Source organism: Triturus cristatus, chromosome 1_2 (genome assembly GCF_964204655.1).
Source record: "Triturus cristatus chromosome 1_2, aTriCri1.1, whole genome shotgun sequence".
In the NCBI taxonomy this organism is placed as follows: Eukaryota; Metazoa; Chordata; class Amphibia; order Caudata; family Salamandridae; genus Triturus; species Triturus cristatus.
This window is the reverse complement of record NC_140580.1, coordinates 299,249,852-299,269,202: the sequence shown is the minus strand read 5'-3', so window position 1 is coordinate 299,269,202 and position 19,351 is coordinate 299,249,852. Positions and strand designations below refer to the sequence as shown.

The following is a 19,351-nucleotide window of genomic DNA, read 5'->3' as shown; positions in this document are numbered from 1 at the left end:
AAAAGATTATAGGTAAACTTCAACTAGAGTTTAGGTACAGATCGAAAGGCTTAAGATTGAATAGGTGAGAGACAAGCGGAATACAACTTTTGGAGTATGGAGAAGATTGTAGCTCTCTAGTTTGGAAGGTAAAGACAGACCAAGTGAGGACAAGCCACCAGTACAAAAACACATGAAGTGAACAGAAGAGCAACGTAATTCTTGCTCCTGGGACAGTGTTCAGCACCAGGAGAGAATATACAATGTGATAGAGTGAGACAGTGGCACTGTGGTAGATCTGTGGTTTACCCAAGAATTACTAAGTAGATCAAATAGCTGGCTGAGGTGACATCTAGTACTGTTTATAATAGACATGTTTTGATGTTAAGAGACAGTGCAAGAGTAAGTAGTGATAGAACCGATATACAGGCTAAGGCCTACTTCCCAGTCTGCGAGAAGGGATTCATCCCTTTGTCATTTAGAGTTGGCAGTGACAGGTTGATTTCAGACTCTGCTTGCAAGTGTCCCAGTAAACAGTGGTGTGGGGTCGTGGGGAGGACATGCAGGGGTTTCATGTAGCCAGAATAAATGCTAAATCTGGTCTCCATGGGCAACAAAGGAGGATCACACTGTGTGCTCTTTTAACATCCAGCCTAATAAAAGACCTTTGGGTCAACCCTGGAGCGACAGAAGAGAAGCACATGTTATGTTAAATTATTTGTATACGGCGCACGGCTACCCAAAAAGGGTTTCCCAGCACCAGCCTGAAGAGTGGAAAAAGAAAGTAATGGTAATATTGGTTGAACAGCCATGTCTTTAAACCCTTGCGAACGTTTGCAAAGCTTGTTTCATGACGAAGGGATGCAGGAAGAGTTTTCCACAAAGTAGGGCTGAGAAAGGCAAAGGAGCGGCCGCCCATCCATGAGAGTCTAACCCTGGGAACCAAAAATGTTCCCTGGGTTGTGGAACGCAACAGGCGTGTAGGTTGGTAAGGCTGGGCTAAGGCTTGCAGATATTGGGGAGCAGTGCCGGACTGGATCTTAAATAAAAAGCTCAAGGCTTTGAACTTGACACACCTTTCCACTTTCAGCCAGTGAAGATCTCGTAGAGAATATATATATTATAATATAATATATATATATAGACATACACATGGGGTGTAATATTTACAAGCAGACTGATAAATGCCCATAAGGTACAAACCAAAAGGGACAGAGGAACTGCTGGTATATAACAAAATAGTATGATGCCCTGGAGGAATCCTATATGAACATAGGTGGTGTAATTCAAGCACGTGCCATCAGTAGAAGAGAGGGTCGCACTTGGTCTCTAGAGGCATATATAGTAATTTGGAACACACTACCAACACTATGTAAATAGCGGTATCTAGTGAAAGTCAGCTCTGTTCCAAACGGACTTGGGCCCTCCCGTAAAAATAAATTCAGGTCACCTGGGAACATAATTGTAATGAAACAAAAGACGAGGAACACTCGGCATGGGGGAACACACACTTAGCAGTTGAGTTATAAGCTTACCAAAATGAATAACATTGCCCGAGTTGGTAAGGAATACAACGACTAGGATGCCAAAAGGAGAGCGGGAGGACTGAGCGTTGCTCTCAACTTCCCTTCTATGAGAAGCAAAAATCCCCTGTACATGGTCCCACCATTTCGTTAGTACCTTCTTTTCCAACGCGTTTCAGCTCATAGCTTGTGGGATATAAGAACAAGCATTTGCAATGCAATAGGTCTCGCCTTTGTGAGAGTTTGAGCTATTGGCATTGTAAATGACAGTGCCTTTCATTTATGTGTTTTAAAAACCTGTAAGCGGTGCGTAAACACACACTTTGCACTTACAGTCTTTGCTTACGAGAAGCAAGGCTGGCAGAAAAAGAGGTGCAGCTTACAGGATTTTAAAACACATAAATGAAAGGCACTGTCATTTACAATGCCAATAGCTCAAACACTCACAAAGGCGAGACCTATTGCATTGCAAATGCTTGTTGTACCTATGAATAGGTGAGAATAAGTTGCGGTTGACTGATCACACCCTACCTCTTTAACACCCTGTGATGTTACCAACGAGTACAGTTCGTTAGGTGAAAAAAAAATCGGCTTTTTGTTGTCTTCAGTTTGCTTACTCTACTACATAAAGAAGAGCTGCCACTGGGAAGCAAAAATAAACTCCATTGTAACTCGGAACCCTTGCAGGGTGCATCAGGAAAGCAGCACAGGATTAAATGATGATGTAAAATGAACAGCCCCAGCAAAACACAGAGCAAAGTTAATACAGGGCATCTGTTAATGTGCGCTACAGACTATTATTTTGCCCGTGCTAGCCTTGTAGGCCTGAGCGATGGGGACGGGTGCACAATTAGTGCCTGGAACCAAAGATTAGCACTATTGGATCCACACTTAATGATCCTGTTGGCACACAAATGAGCTAACACTCACACATTATCATGTGGCCAAACGTGTAGCTATGAATGCTGCCCTAACAGCTAGATAATGGCCCGCATGCAGCCCAATAACAGTACCTCCTGCCTGTATTACAAGAATTCTAGATGGTTGCCTAAAGTCAAATGCCGCCTTGATTGGATCATAAATATCTGCACCATCATCAACGAAGTTCAAGCACAAATTGTGTATAAGATGGCGAATGTGGAGCATACGTGAAAAATAATACCACTAAAAATAATTTAAGAGACATTTAAAAAACTCAAGGACTGCTACATCAAAAGCACATGTTCATGCGGTGCAAACAAAAATACCTCTTCCTAGCTCCACCCATGAAATGTCCTCTCTCTCCAGTAAATTAAATTTAGTCACATGACTACATTAACTCTGATCCGCTAGTAAGAAGAATTCTTTTATCAGCGAGTCTCATCTTAAACAAGGAGAACAAAGAATCAGTGCTCGGTGGAAGGGAGAAGTGTATGCAGCTCTTTCTTTAGATGTTCTAAGAATACGGACGTGCGCGAGGGTCCTTGTTGGTTACAGGATCATGTTTCGTAACTTAGCTTAGGGAAAACGAGCAGCCGAGATTGCAATCCACCCTTGTCCCCCTCTCCATAACAAACGAGTGTATCCTTTCCCCGAGAGGATCGCTGCGCCGCATGCACAGATATCCGCACATAGAAGTGTCGCAGCTCTGCAGTTATTTTTAATCTCCTGTCTCTGCGGGTGTTTCAGAGCTCGATGCACCGTGTGGAACAGGGCAGGGTCCTGTTCACAGCCGACGTCACGATGGGTCACTGCTTATGAAACAAGCGAGGCAGGCTGGCGGCAGCAGGGGGAGGAGCGTGCGCACCTCAGGGAGGAGGGGGGCTGCACGATTCCCTTGCGAGAGCGATAATTGCTACCATATGGCGGCGCTCGCTCCCGCAAGGGAATCGCCATACGTGCACGCGTTGCCATTGAAGGCAATGGAACGCTTGCACGTTTTAGCCGGAAAAAGGCACTCGATGGCTACAGGTCTCTTTCCTATGCAGCGCATGCGCGCTGCGTAGGCGAGACCTAAAAATGGCCACTGCAGTTTGCCTGACAACGAGTGTAGTTGCGGGTCTAGATGTGCGCATCAGAGGCTGGAAGGATGTTTTGCTTCCGGTGTGATGAATATTTAATGCGGTAGAGACAAGCGTGCCCGTCAACGATGGAAGACACGGAGTGGCGTGATAAGGCAACACTCACCCTTCACGAAGTAGGCGGGCTACCGGTGGGGCTGTGAAAAACGTTTCTTTCTAGCAGAGATCTAGTCCTGATTAGTAACACAGGCTGAAAGTTTGTAATTTTAATCAGGACCTTTGGCATAAACTTGCATGACTCAAACTCGAGTATACTACATCTAGAACTGGGGAGCTTTCTAGCAGAGACTTTGTCCTGATTAGTAATATTAGCTGAAAGTTTGTTATTTTAATTGGTGCTTTGCATAATTTTGCATGATTTAACCTCGAGTATACTACATTCATGACTGGGGAGCAAGGTACCACTAATTTGAAATACTAGTGGCAATAGAGCCCGGCCCTGATTAAGGATAGAAAGTAAAGAGAAAATAGTGCTTACGTGTATTTGTATCTGACACTTGGTAGTCTGGAAGGCAGGTGACAGAAGAGGAATACAGGCATAGGAATTACTCCTGCCTTCACCTCTATGCAAACATCAATAAGAGGGAACTACCACTTTTGGGAACAAACTGAGGGCTCGAGTAGCACAGAACCGGAGGAGTTCGCAGTTTCAGACATGTGCATCATAAAAACTCTCGGGCCGAGTACCTTCTTTGTCCTGCAGTGTGCAACTACAGGGCGGTGTTCCACGAAGGTCCCGGAATCGGAGATTTAAACATGAAACTCAGGTAAGACATAATGGTAAAAATCATCACAAAATTTGTGTTTTTTGCTTTCCATGAAAGGGCTCATAGCGGATTGGTCGCTAACTTCACAAAGTCTTGGGTGCATTTTACGGCTTTTAAACCTTTCCTAAACTGTAAACAGACTTCACAGCAACACTTTGGGGAGAGATAATTTACATATGGTTATGATTTGAACACAGATCAAAATAAGGTGGCAATTGAGATTTACACATTATTTCTTCTTTCACAGATAACAAAGACGAATGTGTTTTGGAGAAAACAAGTAAGGTTAAATAAACAACTTAATAAAAATTGATCACAGAGTGATATAGACCATACTGTGAGAGGGATCTTTACCTTGAAGGCGGCCAGAGACCTAAAGGGCATAGATAGATGGCCAAAACATGTTGGTAGATGTAGAGGAGGGGTGGAGTAGTAGCTCCTCCCTGGTACCACTCACCTTTTGCCTTTTAATCCTGCCTAGGTGTTACAATAATAAAGGGAACCCCCTGAGGCAGTTTTAAATCACTTTTTCTGCACTAGTGATCCCTTAAGAGGGATACTTTTCCTCCTTTTCTTTACCTCACTAATCCAAAAAAACAGAGCTCTGTCCAGAATGTTGGTCTGCACCTGGGTGTAGAAATGGCCCTATGATGAAGCAGGCCACTAACTAGTGGGTGAAAGCAGTATTAAAAAATCTAAGGATTTCCCTTCTGTCCCTTGATTTTCTCAAAACTCAGTGTCGCTGTTTTCACTTACTTTATCCCACTTTTTGGGCCAGAGAAACAGAACACTGTTTCTCTGGCCTCTTTCGTTGCCAGTCCTTCTCTTTTTTTGGGTTAAGTAGTTTAGTCAGGGGAGTTAGAGTGTAATATTCTTGAATTATAAAGCCGGAGTCACGATGAGTAGAAGTTGCAGGTTTATTCCATATTGAAGATCCCATCCAACAGGAAAGCTTACAGTATCAACTGACACCCAGATACAAGCATAACCAGGCGCTTACATCAGACCACTATGACATGTGAACATTCTAATATGACATAGGAAAAGAATACAAGATAGGAGGCAATGAATTTCTACCTGGAGAAATGGTATCACAGTATACCACAAGAAGGCTCACTCCCCAGTCTCTCATTTTGTGATAGCAGCCATATAACAAAATATAACACATGTATGTTTACTGTTAAGAAGGTTGTAGATTACAATGCTCTTCTGGGTGACACATGAAGATGGTTTCTTGTACGACGGAGGTGGTCGGTCTTTAGCATGGTTAGAAATGGGTTTTCTGGTTGGCTAGGGTTTGCACCTAAGCCATGCAAAATCCACCAATCTAGTCAGAATAAGGGGAATACACATCTAAACTAAAGCCTGCTCAACTCCTTGGTAGCTTGGCATGAGCAGTCAGGCTCATCTCAGAGGCAATGTGTAAAGCATTTGCATATAACCAACAGTAATCCAGTGAAAATACCACAAAAGGTAACACCAGTTTTAGAAAAATACTCAATATTTATCGGTGTAAAACAAGACCAAAACGATAACAAATCCAACATACAGCGATTCAAATACTAATAAGGCAAAAATAGACTTTAAAAACAGTTCCTTGAAGTTGATTGCTCAGTCTGGGGCTATCACACTGTTGTGAGCAAATAAATCCAACAGTTATGGCAGACCGTGGCATCGTGGGCCAGCTACGGTGTCGGTGAGATCCGTAAAACAGTACCTTTGGAAATGCAGGGCGCCAGACCTTGCGGTGAGGTCTGGAGGAGCAGCGTTGGCTGACGTTGGTTCCGGAAATCTGGGCAGGAGTAGTCGTGCTCCTGAAGTCACACGGGTTGCAGGTCGAACTCCAAGAGTTTGAAGTCAGGAGCATCGGCAGGTGTCAGGGCTGCAGTGTTTGAAGCCGAGCGGTCCGACATGCGGTACGCTCAGGTCGCCATGCAGGCAGCGGCACGTGACGGACATCCAGCGGCATCGATGAGACCAGGGCTGTGGTGCGAAGTGGGGCGGTACTTGTTGCGGTGCTGACAGGTTACAGCGCAAGCAGCATCATAGTCATTGCTGGAGCGCTGTTGTCAGAAGACCCAAGGCTGCAGTGCGAGAAGGGAGCAATGCAGTGTTCTGGGCCCACGGGTCACGGTGCAGGCAGCGGCGTCTGTTGATGATCTGGAGTTGATGGTGCTGGTGGCGGTGGGCCAAGGCTGGGGAGTGGGACAGGGCGCTGAGTTGTGTAGCCTACAAGCAGTGCCCCCAAACCATGGTGCAGGCAGCGGCGTCGATGCCAGCTTGGAGCGGCGACAGTGAGAGCAGGGCGGCAGTGCGAAGTGGGACGGTGATCCGTGTTCTTGATGCATCGCGACTAAAACAAACCCTTTACAAACGTCACTCAATCCAGGAAAACTCACGCACCACTTATTCACCGGTGGGGCCCATAACACCAAAAAACACACATTCACTCAGTTTTCCGGATAAGTGACAAGCTGGCGAGCTGCAAGACACATGGGGTACCTTATTACTATTATTTCTCTAAATAATATCTTTATACATTTATATACATTTAACTCTATAGTTTTTCTGGGTTTAACATCAAGGTACTCCGTTATTTTAGGTCAATGGACCAACTAGTAGGAATCAGTTAAAAGCGATTAAGTCCAGCTCAATCACAATTAAACATTTAACCTTTATATATCATAACTTTAATTTTAATAACCACAGACCCAGTTTGAGTTAGCATGAAATTTTATCTAGATTCTTTGAAATAATTGAATGAGTAAATTTTATTAGACAATTTATAATCATTAATTTCATAAGCGTTTCAAGTAAAGATTTAAAAGAAACAGAAAAATACTCATTACCCTTGGCCTTGGGGCGATGACGAGAATGGTTCACCAGAACATGAACCGCAGATCATAGGATAGGTTCCCAAACTGACTGACTGTCCCTCTAACCTCCTCAGACGTGTTCCCTCCCAGGATTTAATCCTGCGACGTTCTCGTTCCTTTCTCCCATCAAAGTCCTTAGTTCAAAATCTGTCAGTCTTTTCAGCATCAGGGAGATAAATCGTCTCAACAGACAGCGTGTCGTGTTGAATAGAAAAAGCAAGTGCCACAACGTCATCACAAGCACTCATTTTTATACCCTTACACTAACTTGCTATACACAGAATTGAAACTTTTTAGGGGCTGTGATTGATTTCAATTGGTCCATTGGAGGGGTGGTGATGGTCACCTCATTGTCCTCCCTGCTTCAACCGGTTCCGTAATTTTCATATTCATGGAGTCTTGTGACTTGACATATTCCACCATTTGTAACAACTGTATTATTCATAAATGCTGTAGTCCAAATTCTTGCATCCGTTTCCCAGGTTTTTGTACAGAGGATCTTAGCATCCACTCTTTTCCTAGGCCAGCGCGGCCTTGACATCTCTCACTCCAAGCATAGGCCATCACTCGTGACTGTAACTTTCGTTCTGCCCATGCGCAGGGGCCATCTTGGTAATACCTGATCATCGTCTCTCGGCAGCGGCCATTTTTCTCAGCGAGGCTGTACTGCTCGATTTTCCCGGCCTTCCGGTGTTGCAGGGCAATCCATATGACTTCAGTCTCTTTCCATCCGAGTCTAAGGACTGGAGTAGTGAGTAGGGCCTATCTATTAGACACTTGTGACACCATCCCGTGCTCCTACCCTTAGCTCAGGGCCTATATACATAGCCTAGGGAATAGATTCGTTAGCCTTGAGGATAATTTGCCCTATAGTGAGGTTGTTTCATGGAGCTGTGTTGAATTCAGGCCTGGTAGGCCTCAAACGGGAGAGACTCCATCTTTCTTTCTGCTCCGGCAGCCCGGGACCTTTCCAGAGGGAGGGGGATGTTTTAGTTATGAGGTGTTATTCGCTTGGAGAGAACCGGTTCAGGCCGGCCCTTATCGAAGGATTGTATTTTTCTTCATGCCGAAGACACTACATCAGGCCGGCCGGCTGGGAAAGTGTCCTTGGTACGGAGAGGTACAGGAATTTGGTGGGCGGCAGGTTTCGAGCTGGAAATTTCCATGAGGGAATGCACTTCTATATTAGTGAAAGTCTGAGTGAGATAAGGGCACTTGCTTCTAGACCATAGGCGGCATCTGGCCGTTAGCAGAAAAGCTATTACTTATTCCAGGGAAGACTGATGATGAACTTGAATCCAAAGAGGAGAGAGTAGCCGATAAGGACGAGGTTCCAGTGACTCGGAGAGGGAGAAGGGAGCAGACCCACAACTGCAGAGGGGTGACTTCCAGGCTAAGCCGAGGCATAGACGAGAAGGGAACCTAGATGACCATTGAGCACGGGCTACGTACCATAAAGGTGACGTCGACCCCTTTTTCTTTAGAGTATACAACTTAACCTTTCACTTTCCTTGCAGGTTGTCTATATATATAATGTATTCTGCGAATGTGCATGTGGCATTTAAATAAAGTATTTAGCTTGTTGTACGTTAGCATGTGTTGTGTACTTTTGTATAGGAGGATAGCCTATTCTTGAGTCAGCGTTGCCTTAAAATGAACAGAGGTTGATCCTGGTCAGGTAAGTGGTAACTGGATGAGGGAGAAAACAAGCCCCTCGAACTAGAGAACAGGTTGTGCTCAACTAATAGTCTTTGTGTGATCTGATATATGGTAACCCCGATTCCCCTGTTGTGTATCGCAGTAATAATAGGATGAGCTCGTGCTAAGGCTGCCGTGTAGGTAGGAGATTCTGGGTCTGACTGAGGCCGCGAGATCGTGTGTGTCGCTGCCGAATGGGTAGGAGATTCTGGGTCTGACTAAGGCCGCGAGACTTTGTGTGTTGCTGCCGAATGGGTAGGAGATTCTGGACCTGACTGAGGTCGCGAGATCGTGTGTGTCGCTGCCGAATGGGTAGGAGATTCTGGGTCTGATTGAGGCCGCGAGATCGTGTGTGTGTCGCTGCCGAATGGGTAGGAGATTCTGGGTCTGACTAAGGCCGCGAGACTTTGTGTGTTGCTGCCGAATGGGTAGGAGATTCTGGACCTGACTGAGGTCGCGAGATCGTGTGTGTGTCGCTGCCGAATGGGTAGGAGATTCTGGGTCTGCCTAAGGCCGCGAGACTGTGGTTGCTGAGATTGCAAGGCTGTGAGGTCTTGATATATATATATAATAGGAATTCCCTGTCCTTAGGTGGTACGTATATATGTGGTTATTTAGGTGTAAAAAGACCCTAGGGAGGGGGTAACGTTCTGTTTTGGGTCAGAGGGGCTCTGTAGAGCGGGTTCCACCCGATCCGAAAACCCAAGCAGAACAGAGGCCTAGCAGGCCCAAGCAGAACTAATTTAAAAACAACATAACAGAACTTAGACATAGAAAATGAGCCCTTCTGTTTACCACCCACCGTTCTAATGACCCGTGTTAGGTGTTACCTAGCGTAAGCAACATTTAAAGCCATTTTACTTACCATCTACATTCTTTGCCACAATATAGTTAACTATACATGAAGTACATGCAATGTTACTTCTATTTTCTACACGAAACACAAAGCTATGTTAATTTAAGTTCACATCTGTAAGTAAATTAGATTTTTGCATATGCCAGTTAGTTTTCCCACGTGTAGTGTCTAAATAAAGGTGCATTTATTGATTAGTACATTCATTCAAACAATTAGTAAATTAGAGTTATGAGGTCCTCGACTTTGAAGGGGGAACAACATTTTTTGTATTTTCCCCTGCTCCATCATTCTCCACGAGCACTGTCCACAGGTCACAGTGCAGGCAGCTGTGTCGGTGACTGCGTCGCGGCGTCAAAAAGCGAGGTGGTGAGGAGTGCAATGCACACAGGTCACGTTGCAAGCAGCGGCTCGGATGCAGCGGTGAGACCAGGGATGCATTGTGAAGTGGAGTGGTGCCCCTTGTGGTGCTTTCAGGTCACAGAGCCAGCAGTGGTGTCATTGACCTTTTTCCTCTGTGGCCAGTTCCAGAAACTGGTACCCAGAAGATGTTGAAGTTTTTGAATTCCCTGAGACTTCACACAGAAGGCAAGCTCTACATTAAGCCCTTGGAGATATTTAGAATGCAAAAAGAACAGTCCAGTCCTTTCCCTGCCCAAGACAGAAGCAGCAACTGCAGGCCAACCCAACAAAGCAACACCAGCAAATGGGCGGTACTCCTCCTGACAGCTCTTCCAGCTCTTCCTCCTGGCAGGTCCTTAGTCCAGCAATAATCCAAAATTCTGGGTTCAGTGACCCAATATTTATACCACATTTTTTTTGAAGTTGGTACAAAGTTCATCTGGCACACAAACCAGTTCACCCTGGCTCATTATGCAAAAACAAATTATGTAAATATCGCACATGCCTTACTCAACACCCATGAACAAAAAGCAGAAAAGTGACAGCAGGGTTATAAATGGAATTAAAATGCTGTCTGGTTGCTGAAATCCTTGCATTAGGCTATCGTTTTCAACTAGTGTGTTTTTCCAAGCTAGCTGTTTTTCCAACACATTATGACTAACAAGTTCATGTTTAGAATAATATACGCATACCATTAAATCGCAGACACATTTTGTATACAAAATATCCACCAAAGGATGTGATTAGGATTGAGAATACTTACAGTGTAGGGACAAATGCTTTTTACTTACCTTTGTCTAGATAACAGTAAAGGACATAAAGAGTGGAGGAATACAATAAGTGCAGCCAGACAGTTTATGGCATCTATAATGAAAGGCACTGAAATTATATTGAACAACCAGAGTATTATAAAGGAAAGTCAATAAGAGAGAAAAATAGTGGCTGTTTCGCCCATTTGAGCACTATTTGAAAAACCTTTTGAGGAAATTCAAGTGGCATTTTGGGATGTCAGCATAAATTATCTGAACAGAATTTCTTTGAATCTTAAAATCAGAACACAAGAAACTTGCACAAAGGTGATATTTTTATAGTCTGCGGTGATTAAAGTGAAGACGTTATAGGTTTCCCAAAATCGAAACACTGCAAATTTAAAGTGCTTTTAGTAAATCGGTTCTGTGAATGTGCAGTGGAAATTGACTGGTCAGGGGTCAATCAATCGAGATGTAAGCAGGAAGGTAGAAGAAGTTTAGCAAAGCATAAGGTAACTTGCAAACGGGCCAAATGTGACCAGAGATACTGGAGAGTCTATTGGCAAGGCAGCAGCAGATCGTTCCATGCACCTGAAATTATTCTGGAAGGTGGACCAGGGAAGGGGGTGGGTAGAGGACGGTTGTGTTTACAATCCCCGATGCCTATAGATTGGAGCGCATGTACAGCCGAGGTTTACGCGGGTGTCTTGAAAGTGTAATCATTTTAGCTCATTGAAGATTTCCCATGTTTTTTCCTCATGCAAGGGTAAAGACATCCAATTATAGTTCTTAACTGTGCTTTCCTCACAGTGAAACAGTTCTGAAGAAAAGACACAGAAAAACAGACAAGCTGCGCCCAAGACTTAGATTAGACCAATCCACCTAGAAGGTAAACAGATACGCCATGTAACATGTAAGGTCTGCAACCAACAATGACAAAATAAAAGATTCCACCTACGTCTTCCACAGGAGGCCAGCACTTGCTGATACAGCACTTGCACCGATAAATGCTGCTACCATCAGTCTACGCTTGCTGCTTATGGGATGAGAACCACCATGGTATCGACGAGAAACAGCAGCCAACCCTGCCACTGCAGGCAAGAACCGAAGGCGAAACATCCTAGAAAGAAAAAAACACAGTAGGAATATTTGTCAAGAGGTGTTACAATGGGTAGATTTGTTCCATACAATATAAAATTAAACTGTGAATTCACACACAAATTCTATCACCCAGACAACCACATGGCCAACCAATTAAACACCCTAAATTCAGCTTTGAAACAAAAAGGAGGAACTTCAATTCGATTTTTTTTTTGTTTCTCCAAGGGGAATAAAATCTCTAAGGACAAGCTCCTTCACCATACATCCGCACTTGCATTGTGTAATGACAATTTCAGTCCGACTCCGATTATGCACTTACTCCTGCCTTTGCTAGGAAGATGTGTCTAACCACATCAAGGGTAAAGATGTGCATGCCAAACATTTGCGAATGCCTACAGATTTGCATGTTTGTGAAAAATTCACCGATTTTGATGTAGATCCATTAAAGAGTATAACTTCATATTTTAGTAATCCCAGACATTAATTTCTTCTTGTGTACAAATGTATTTATACACCTGGGTGCGCAAACACCTTTGTGAATCAGGCCCAAAAATACAAGGGTCAGCACAACGGCAAGACACTGCGCCAGCAATGCCATAAAACGTTCTGCAACACATAGCTCAAAATCGGTGGCTCAAGCCAAAGAATTATTGAAAACCTCCAGCAACAATTGCAAATGTCTTTCTATACTTCAGCACTGAGTCTTGTTGAGTGGGAAAGGGAATCCTTTGCAATTAAGTCATGAATGATGCCTACCCAAGGTGTCAACACAACCCAATTTCCTTGCATTCCATATTAACTTATATTTTACTGATTTTGATTTGCAAACCTAATGATTTAAAAGTGAGCCTTATAATGTTTTCCAGGACTAAACAGCCTGCTGGTAAATAATGTCTTCAATCAATAAATTAGGTGGCTTGTAAAACAAGACAGCTCACCCGTAAGAGTCTCATGGCGCTGGGGGGGCGACTGCTGGTCCGTCGAAGATGCTGTGGTTCAGTCAAAGAGCCAGGTCTTGAGGTCGTTCCTGAATTGAGGCAGCAACAGTGATTGCCTGAGGTGGAGAGGAAGGGTGGTCCAGGTCTTTGCTGAGAGGTAGGAGAAGAATCTTGCTCCGGCCGTGCTCTTTCGGGTACATGGTACCAGGGCCAGTTGGGCCGAGCGGAGGTCTCTAATGGATGCGTCGAATGCGAGGCGGTGGTTAAAGTATGCCGGTCCCATGTCATGTAGGGCTTTGTAGGCATCTGTGAGGAGCTTGAAGGCGATTCCTTTGTTGACTGGGAGCCAGTGGCGGTCTCTCAGGTGGCCGGTGATGTGAATGCACATGGGGATGTGGAGGATAAGTCTGGCAGAGGCGTTCTGAAGTTTCTTGAGGAGTTTCTGGGTGATGACGGAATAGAATGCGTTGCCGTAGTCAATTCTGATGCTGATGAGCACGTGGCTGACCATCTTTCTGGACTCGGTAGGGATTCACTCGAAGATCTTTCTGAGCAGGCATAGTGTGTGGAAGCAAGATGATGAGATGGCGTTGATCTGGCAGACTCCAGGATGATGTTGAGGTTTCGTGCGTGGTCTGTGGGTGTAGGGTTCCAAGTGCTGCAGGCTACCAGGAGTAGTCCCAGGCGAAGGGGGTGGAGCCCATGATGAGGAATTCGGTCTTCTCTGAGTTAAGCTTGAGGCAGCTGTTCTTCATCCAGGTGCGGCCAGCCTTCATCCCGTCGTGGAAGCTATTCTTGGTGACTGTGGGTTCGTTGGTGAGGGAGAGAATCAGCTGGGTGTTGTCGGCATTGGAGACTATGTTGAGTCAGTGGTTCCAGACGATGGCTGAGAGCGGGGGCATGTATAGGTTGAAGAGAGTGGAGCTCAGGGAGGAGCCCAGAGGACCTCCGCAGTGAACCTCTGTGGGTTCAGAGTGGAACGGTGGTAGTCTGACTCTCTGTATTCGGCCGGTGAGGAAAGAGCGGATCCAGTCTAGGGCTTTGCCGTGGATGCCGGCGTCATGGAGTCTTGTGCATAGGGTGCGGTGAGAGATGGTATCAAAGGTGGGCGAGAGGTTCAGGAGGATGAGGGCTGCAGTTTTGCATCAGTCAAGGAGGGTGCAGACGTCATCTGTGGCAACAGGGAGGGCGGTCTTGTGCTGTGGTTGCTTCAGAAGCTGGATTGGGAGATATCCAGGATGTGGTTCACTTTGATGAACTCAGAGTTGGGCGTTGATGGCCTTCTCGATGAGCTTGAGAGATGGGTCTGAAGTTCTTGAGATCTGACTGAGTGTTTCTTCAGCAAGGGGTCAATGTGTGTTTCCAGTCTTCCGGGAAGGTGGCGGAATAGATGGAGCAGTGATGGTTCAGCAGAGTTTGGGGGTGATGGTGGTGCTAGCTGTGTTGATGATGTGGTGCGGGCAGGGGTCCAAGGGTGCTCCGAAGTGGATGCTCTTCATGATCTTGAGGGTATAGTCAGCGGTGAGAGGAGTCCTGCTGAGCAGGGTCTGTTGGGATCTGGTGTCGTAGGGTGGGATGGTTGCAGGTGGGGCAGGAGAGTCTTGGGTACGGAGGCTGACGAAGCTTGGGAGGGTGGATGTCTGCGGTGTCTGTGCTGGGTCTGGTGAATTCTTTGACCACGGCGAAAAGTTATTTCCTATTGAGTGCGTTTGTGTTGATCTTTTCTTGTAGGGCCGCTTTCTTTGTTCTAATAAGGTGGTGGTGTGCGGTGACAGCGGTCTTGAAGGCTGAGTGGTCTTCCGGGATCTTGCTGCTCCTCCATCCCTTCTCGAGCCATCTACAGGTGTGTCTGGACTCTTGAAGGGCGGGAGAGAAGCAGCCGGCTCTCTTGGAGTGTTGAATGCCTTGGGCTTTCTTAACAGGAGTCAGAATGTAGGGTCAGTTGGAGATCTATCGGTGGAGGTTGCGTGCTGAGGTATTAGCATCCGTGGGTGTTGGTGGAGGGGTTTTGCTGAGGGAGGTGGTGAGCTTTTCTTCAGTGACCTTGTTGCAACTTCTGCGAGGGTAGCTGTGGGCGTGGTGGTGTACGGTGGATTTGGTGAAGGAGAAGTGGACGCAGAGGTGGTCAGTCCACAGGAGCTCGGTGGAGTGACTGAAGGTGAAGGGGACAGTGACTTTGTCGCTGGCGGAGAAGATGGGGTTGAGCTTATGTCCTGCTGAGTGGGTTGGAGATGTGACCAGTTGTTTGAGTCAGATGGTGGCAAGGTTCTCCAGCAGGAACAAAGTGTTTTTGGATGTTGGAGTTGTTCAGGTGAAAGATGAGGTCGCCGAGGAGGATGTAGTCTGTGGACGCAAGAGCGTGGGGTGGGATGAAGCCGATGATGGAAACGCTGAAGGGGGGGCGGCGTCCGAGGGATCTGTAGATGAGGGTGCCGCAGAGGGTGGTGGTTGGTCTGGACCTAGAAGTGGTGGTTCTCCATGGTGGTCGAGTGTGTTGAGGGGTCATCCGCATGGGTGATGAGGCAGAGGGTGCTTTTGTGCATGATTGGGATGCCTTCCTCCGGTTTGTTGATGCTATCCTTGTGAATGATCTTGTAGCGGACCGGGACGGAGGTGGAGTTCATCCAGGTTTCCGTGAGGAAGGAGATGTCTCGGTCGACGGATTCAAGCAGTTCCCAGATCTCGCCGGCGTGTTTATGGAGGGAACGTGTGTTGAGCAGGATGCAGTTGAGGCGGTTGGGTCCAGTATTTATCAGTCGTGCAGTGGGTGGGGCTGGTGTGCAGTGGCAGGCGAAAGTGCAGCTGCATGTCCAGCAGGAAAAAGGACCCTGGGTGTCATTCGGCGATGCCTGGCTGCAGGCGGTGTGGCGTCCTTTGTGGAGGGTGTAAAGGGTGCTGGCATCATAGTGGTGGATAGTCGGAGAACCAGGGTCTGTGGCGCTGGGAGCGGTCGAGACGCAGACAGGCTTTCCTTTGGAGTGCCTGCAGCATGCCCGTGTAGCAGCTGCCGTAAGTAGTATGAGGGGGCTGGACAGCTGGGAGGCGGGAAAGCAGGAGGCGCGCTAGAGGGGACGGGGGACGAGCAGCAACAGGGACACGGAGGGAAGAAGGCGTAAAAAGTGGAAAGAGGCAAGAGAGAAGAAAAAGTGAAAAAAAGTGGGGAAAAAAGCAAAGATAAAAGAAAGGCAGAGAGACAGAGGGCAGAGCAGCAGAAGAGCAGAGAAGCTCCCCACTGGACCATCAGGCATGAGGCACAGGGGGGCCTGCAGGTGGAGGAGGGCCTCGAACTCAGACCAGCAAGGGTTAGGGGAAGCAGATACCCAGGCGGAGTTTGTGCCTAGAAGCATTACAGTTATGCCGCTATGAACAATAGGACCAAATATAAACATAAAATGTGTTATTTACCGTTTGTCTGAGCTGCGGTATCAAACTTACATTGTGCCAGTTTTACTAAATTGACTCGGCAGAAATAATGTACAAAAAATAAGAACATAACCACGTGTAGGGTGCCACTGTCTCCCACCTACTTAGAAACTGAAAATGTAAAATCAGCCTTTATACTACTACGCCACTACGAAAATGCTAATTTCTGAATGTGCCTAAACGTGTATTAAAACAATTGCGTCTTAAATGTATATGTTATTTATATATTCATTCAAACAGTACATTATTCCTAAGACTGCTGCAGCATTCACGTATTTCTCATGTTTAGAAGCCATTTGATTTACTGTCATACAGTTAGTTGCCCATTTTCCTGCATCTTCTTGTAAGCATAACCTTGTTTTAACCTGGCACCGCAAAGCATGGATTTGAGAAAACTGTTTAGCTCTGCGTCTGTATTATTTTATTTTCTCTCAAGGACTTCTGGCTTTCTTTTAATGAGAAGGTCCTACCATCTGCTTTACTAGTTGGTTTTGCTTAAAAGAACAGTTTTGATCAAGGGATTTTGCTTCCATTCACTTGTATTATGAAATGGTCTATACGAATGTCTCTAAAAGTATAGATTTTAGCATACGTCCCAACACAATTGGTTGGATGTTTTGGTCTGTTGAAACAACAACTATTACTGTTTTACCTGCATGACGGCTCTCTGTGCATTAACCGCATGTTAGTCTTGTAGGCCAGCGAAGTGTTGTGTTTTATTGTACAAAGGCTGCACATTTTATGCCCGTTTCCATTGAGCAAGCGGATTGGAGGCAATATTGTACAATATGTTGGGCAGCTGATCAAATTAGACGAGTAATAGGATCTAGCAATTTCAATGGTTTGAATATTTACAAATACATTGAACATGGACTCTAGGGGCTGGCTCATAAGACATTTATTTGCAGACTACATCCTACTAACGTTAATGAACCCAGACACTTGATCCTCACTTTCATATCAGCCTTCCAAGTTAATTCCAATAAAACTGAAATGCTGGGTATCCAGAACTCCATAACAACTACGAGTAGGACAGAATACCTCTGTCCTTTAAAATGGGTGAAGGGTAGTATTAAATACCAATCACATCCAAGCTCCACGATCTCTATATAGCTGTCAGTGTTTCCTAAAAGGTGAACATCAAAAGAAAACTTCTTCGATGGGGCCCTATGTTGAACTCATGGATGGATAGATTGGTAGCTCGAAAGATGAACATCTTTCCAAAATAGTTATATTTCTTCCAGGCGCTACCATTGGTCATCTCTAAATAAGACTTTAAAAAAACACACAAATTGTCTGTGAGAAATTCATATAGCAAAATATTGTACGTTTCATATAGCATACGTCATCCAGAGTAGATCAAAGTCAGATAGAATTGGTGTACGAGACACACAGAAGTACTATACGGCAATGCAATTATGGGTGGTTTTTGAGAGAAATGGAGAAGCATGGGGCTTATATAGAATAAAGAATTCGGAGTAGACCACCATAGTAAATCCTCTGGCTGTCTAAACACTCAAGACCAGCAATGTCTCATGCAGGGAAAGTGATCAAGCTGATTATGGAAATATGGGACGCCCTTTCTGATGGTCGCTCCGCTCCATGGTAACCAAGATGTTTCTCCAGTCCTGGACAAGAAATAATTTGATAATTGGTGCAGAGGGAATTGCATAATGCTAAGAGACTTGTTCTAGTACCAAAAAATTAAACATCACGCACAGTGAAGGAGGGAGTTTGGAAATGGCAAGAAGGATATGTATATTTTAAATAAACTCAAAACAAACTGGCTGGCACTAGAGAATTGAAAGCATTTGAAAAACTCTTTTATGTACTATAAATCCTTCAAGGGCCTAGTGTCATCTCTATACTTCCCTCTTATATCCATGCCTTCTATCATGGATGGCCCAACATGCAACAGTGGGAGAAGGCAGTAGGGAAAGACAAAAGAAGAGGAACGGGAGTGACAATAGGCTGACATTCAGAGGACGGCCCAAAGGGTCCAGTGTTACTGGTTCAAATGGTACCACACCCTTAAACTCAAATAAATGCTGAGCTGGAGGGGACGGAAATACATGTATGGTGGTCATGTCCTATTAATAAAATACTTTGGAAGGAAGAGCTGGGCCACATAAAGAAAGTAACATAACACCTACTTCTGCAGGAGACCCTGGTTGTGATTTTGACCATTCTCCCTACTCTTTGGGAAGGTCTTGCATTACAAATGTGGACAGTAATTTCGCCGATGCTTTGCAGCCATAAAGGAACTGGCGGGCATTGGATGAAACCAAATGCACCAGACATTTCGAACTGGTCAAGAACACTGTGGTGCAAACTGTAGAGGTGATTCTTCTTCAATAAATACTCAATTGACAATCGCCATAATAGACCAGCGCTTTATGCACTCTTTGTATAACCAGTTTGTCCTGCTGTGTCTAATGTTACTCCATACTTCATGCAAAAATGATTGAAGACATAAGTAATTGTTTTCAAATTCCTTTCAGTTTTATTTCACAATCAGGTCACCATGTGTTTCTTGATACATATGGTGTAATTTTGGATTCAAGAGGTGTTACGTGATTAAGTGTTAACTATGTTATAGGTACTTGGAGGTTAAATTGTATTATCAAAAAAATACAAAGGGGGGATTTGTGAATTAACTTAACAAATTTGAAGATACTATCTGGAATTAGAATTGCCAGAAAAAGCTTTCTTTAATCTGGGAGTTAAAACAAAATGAACTAAATGTTCTATAATAGAGAACAATTTTATAGTACGTACAGACAAACAAGTGTATATGTAAATTGTGTGCGGAAAGTGAAGGTGAGTCTTTGTCTCAGCTCTACAAGGTTTGTTTTCAAACCCACAGGTGAACTTAGTCCAATGTAGCAGCACTGAAAGCGAAAGACAGGTTACTGTAGCCACGCAGAACCCCACCCAATATATAAATGAGGTGGTGTTAATGTTTTTAGGTTGCTAATTGAG

The 19,351-nt window shown here is 45.0% G+C and overlaps 1 protein-coding gene across 3 annotated transcripts in view; it reads right to left on the bottom strand.

Moving 5' to 3' along the window:
• Positions 1–19,351, bottom strand: part of MICU1 (mitochondrial calcium uptake 1) — a 730,309-nt gene that overhangs the window by 485,359 nt on the left and 225,599 nt on the right. For all 3 annotated transcript variants that reach the window (XM_085603833.1, XM_085603832.1, XM_085603834.1), the window contains exon 2: positions 11,866–12,027. In XM_085603833.1, coding sequence (XP_085459959.1) covers positions 11,866–12,026 — 161 coding nt within the window. In that variant the 5' untranslated portion in view covers position 12,027. The remainder of the gene's footprint in view (positions 1–11,865; positions 12,028–19,351) is intronic.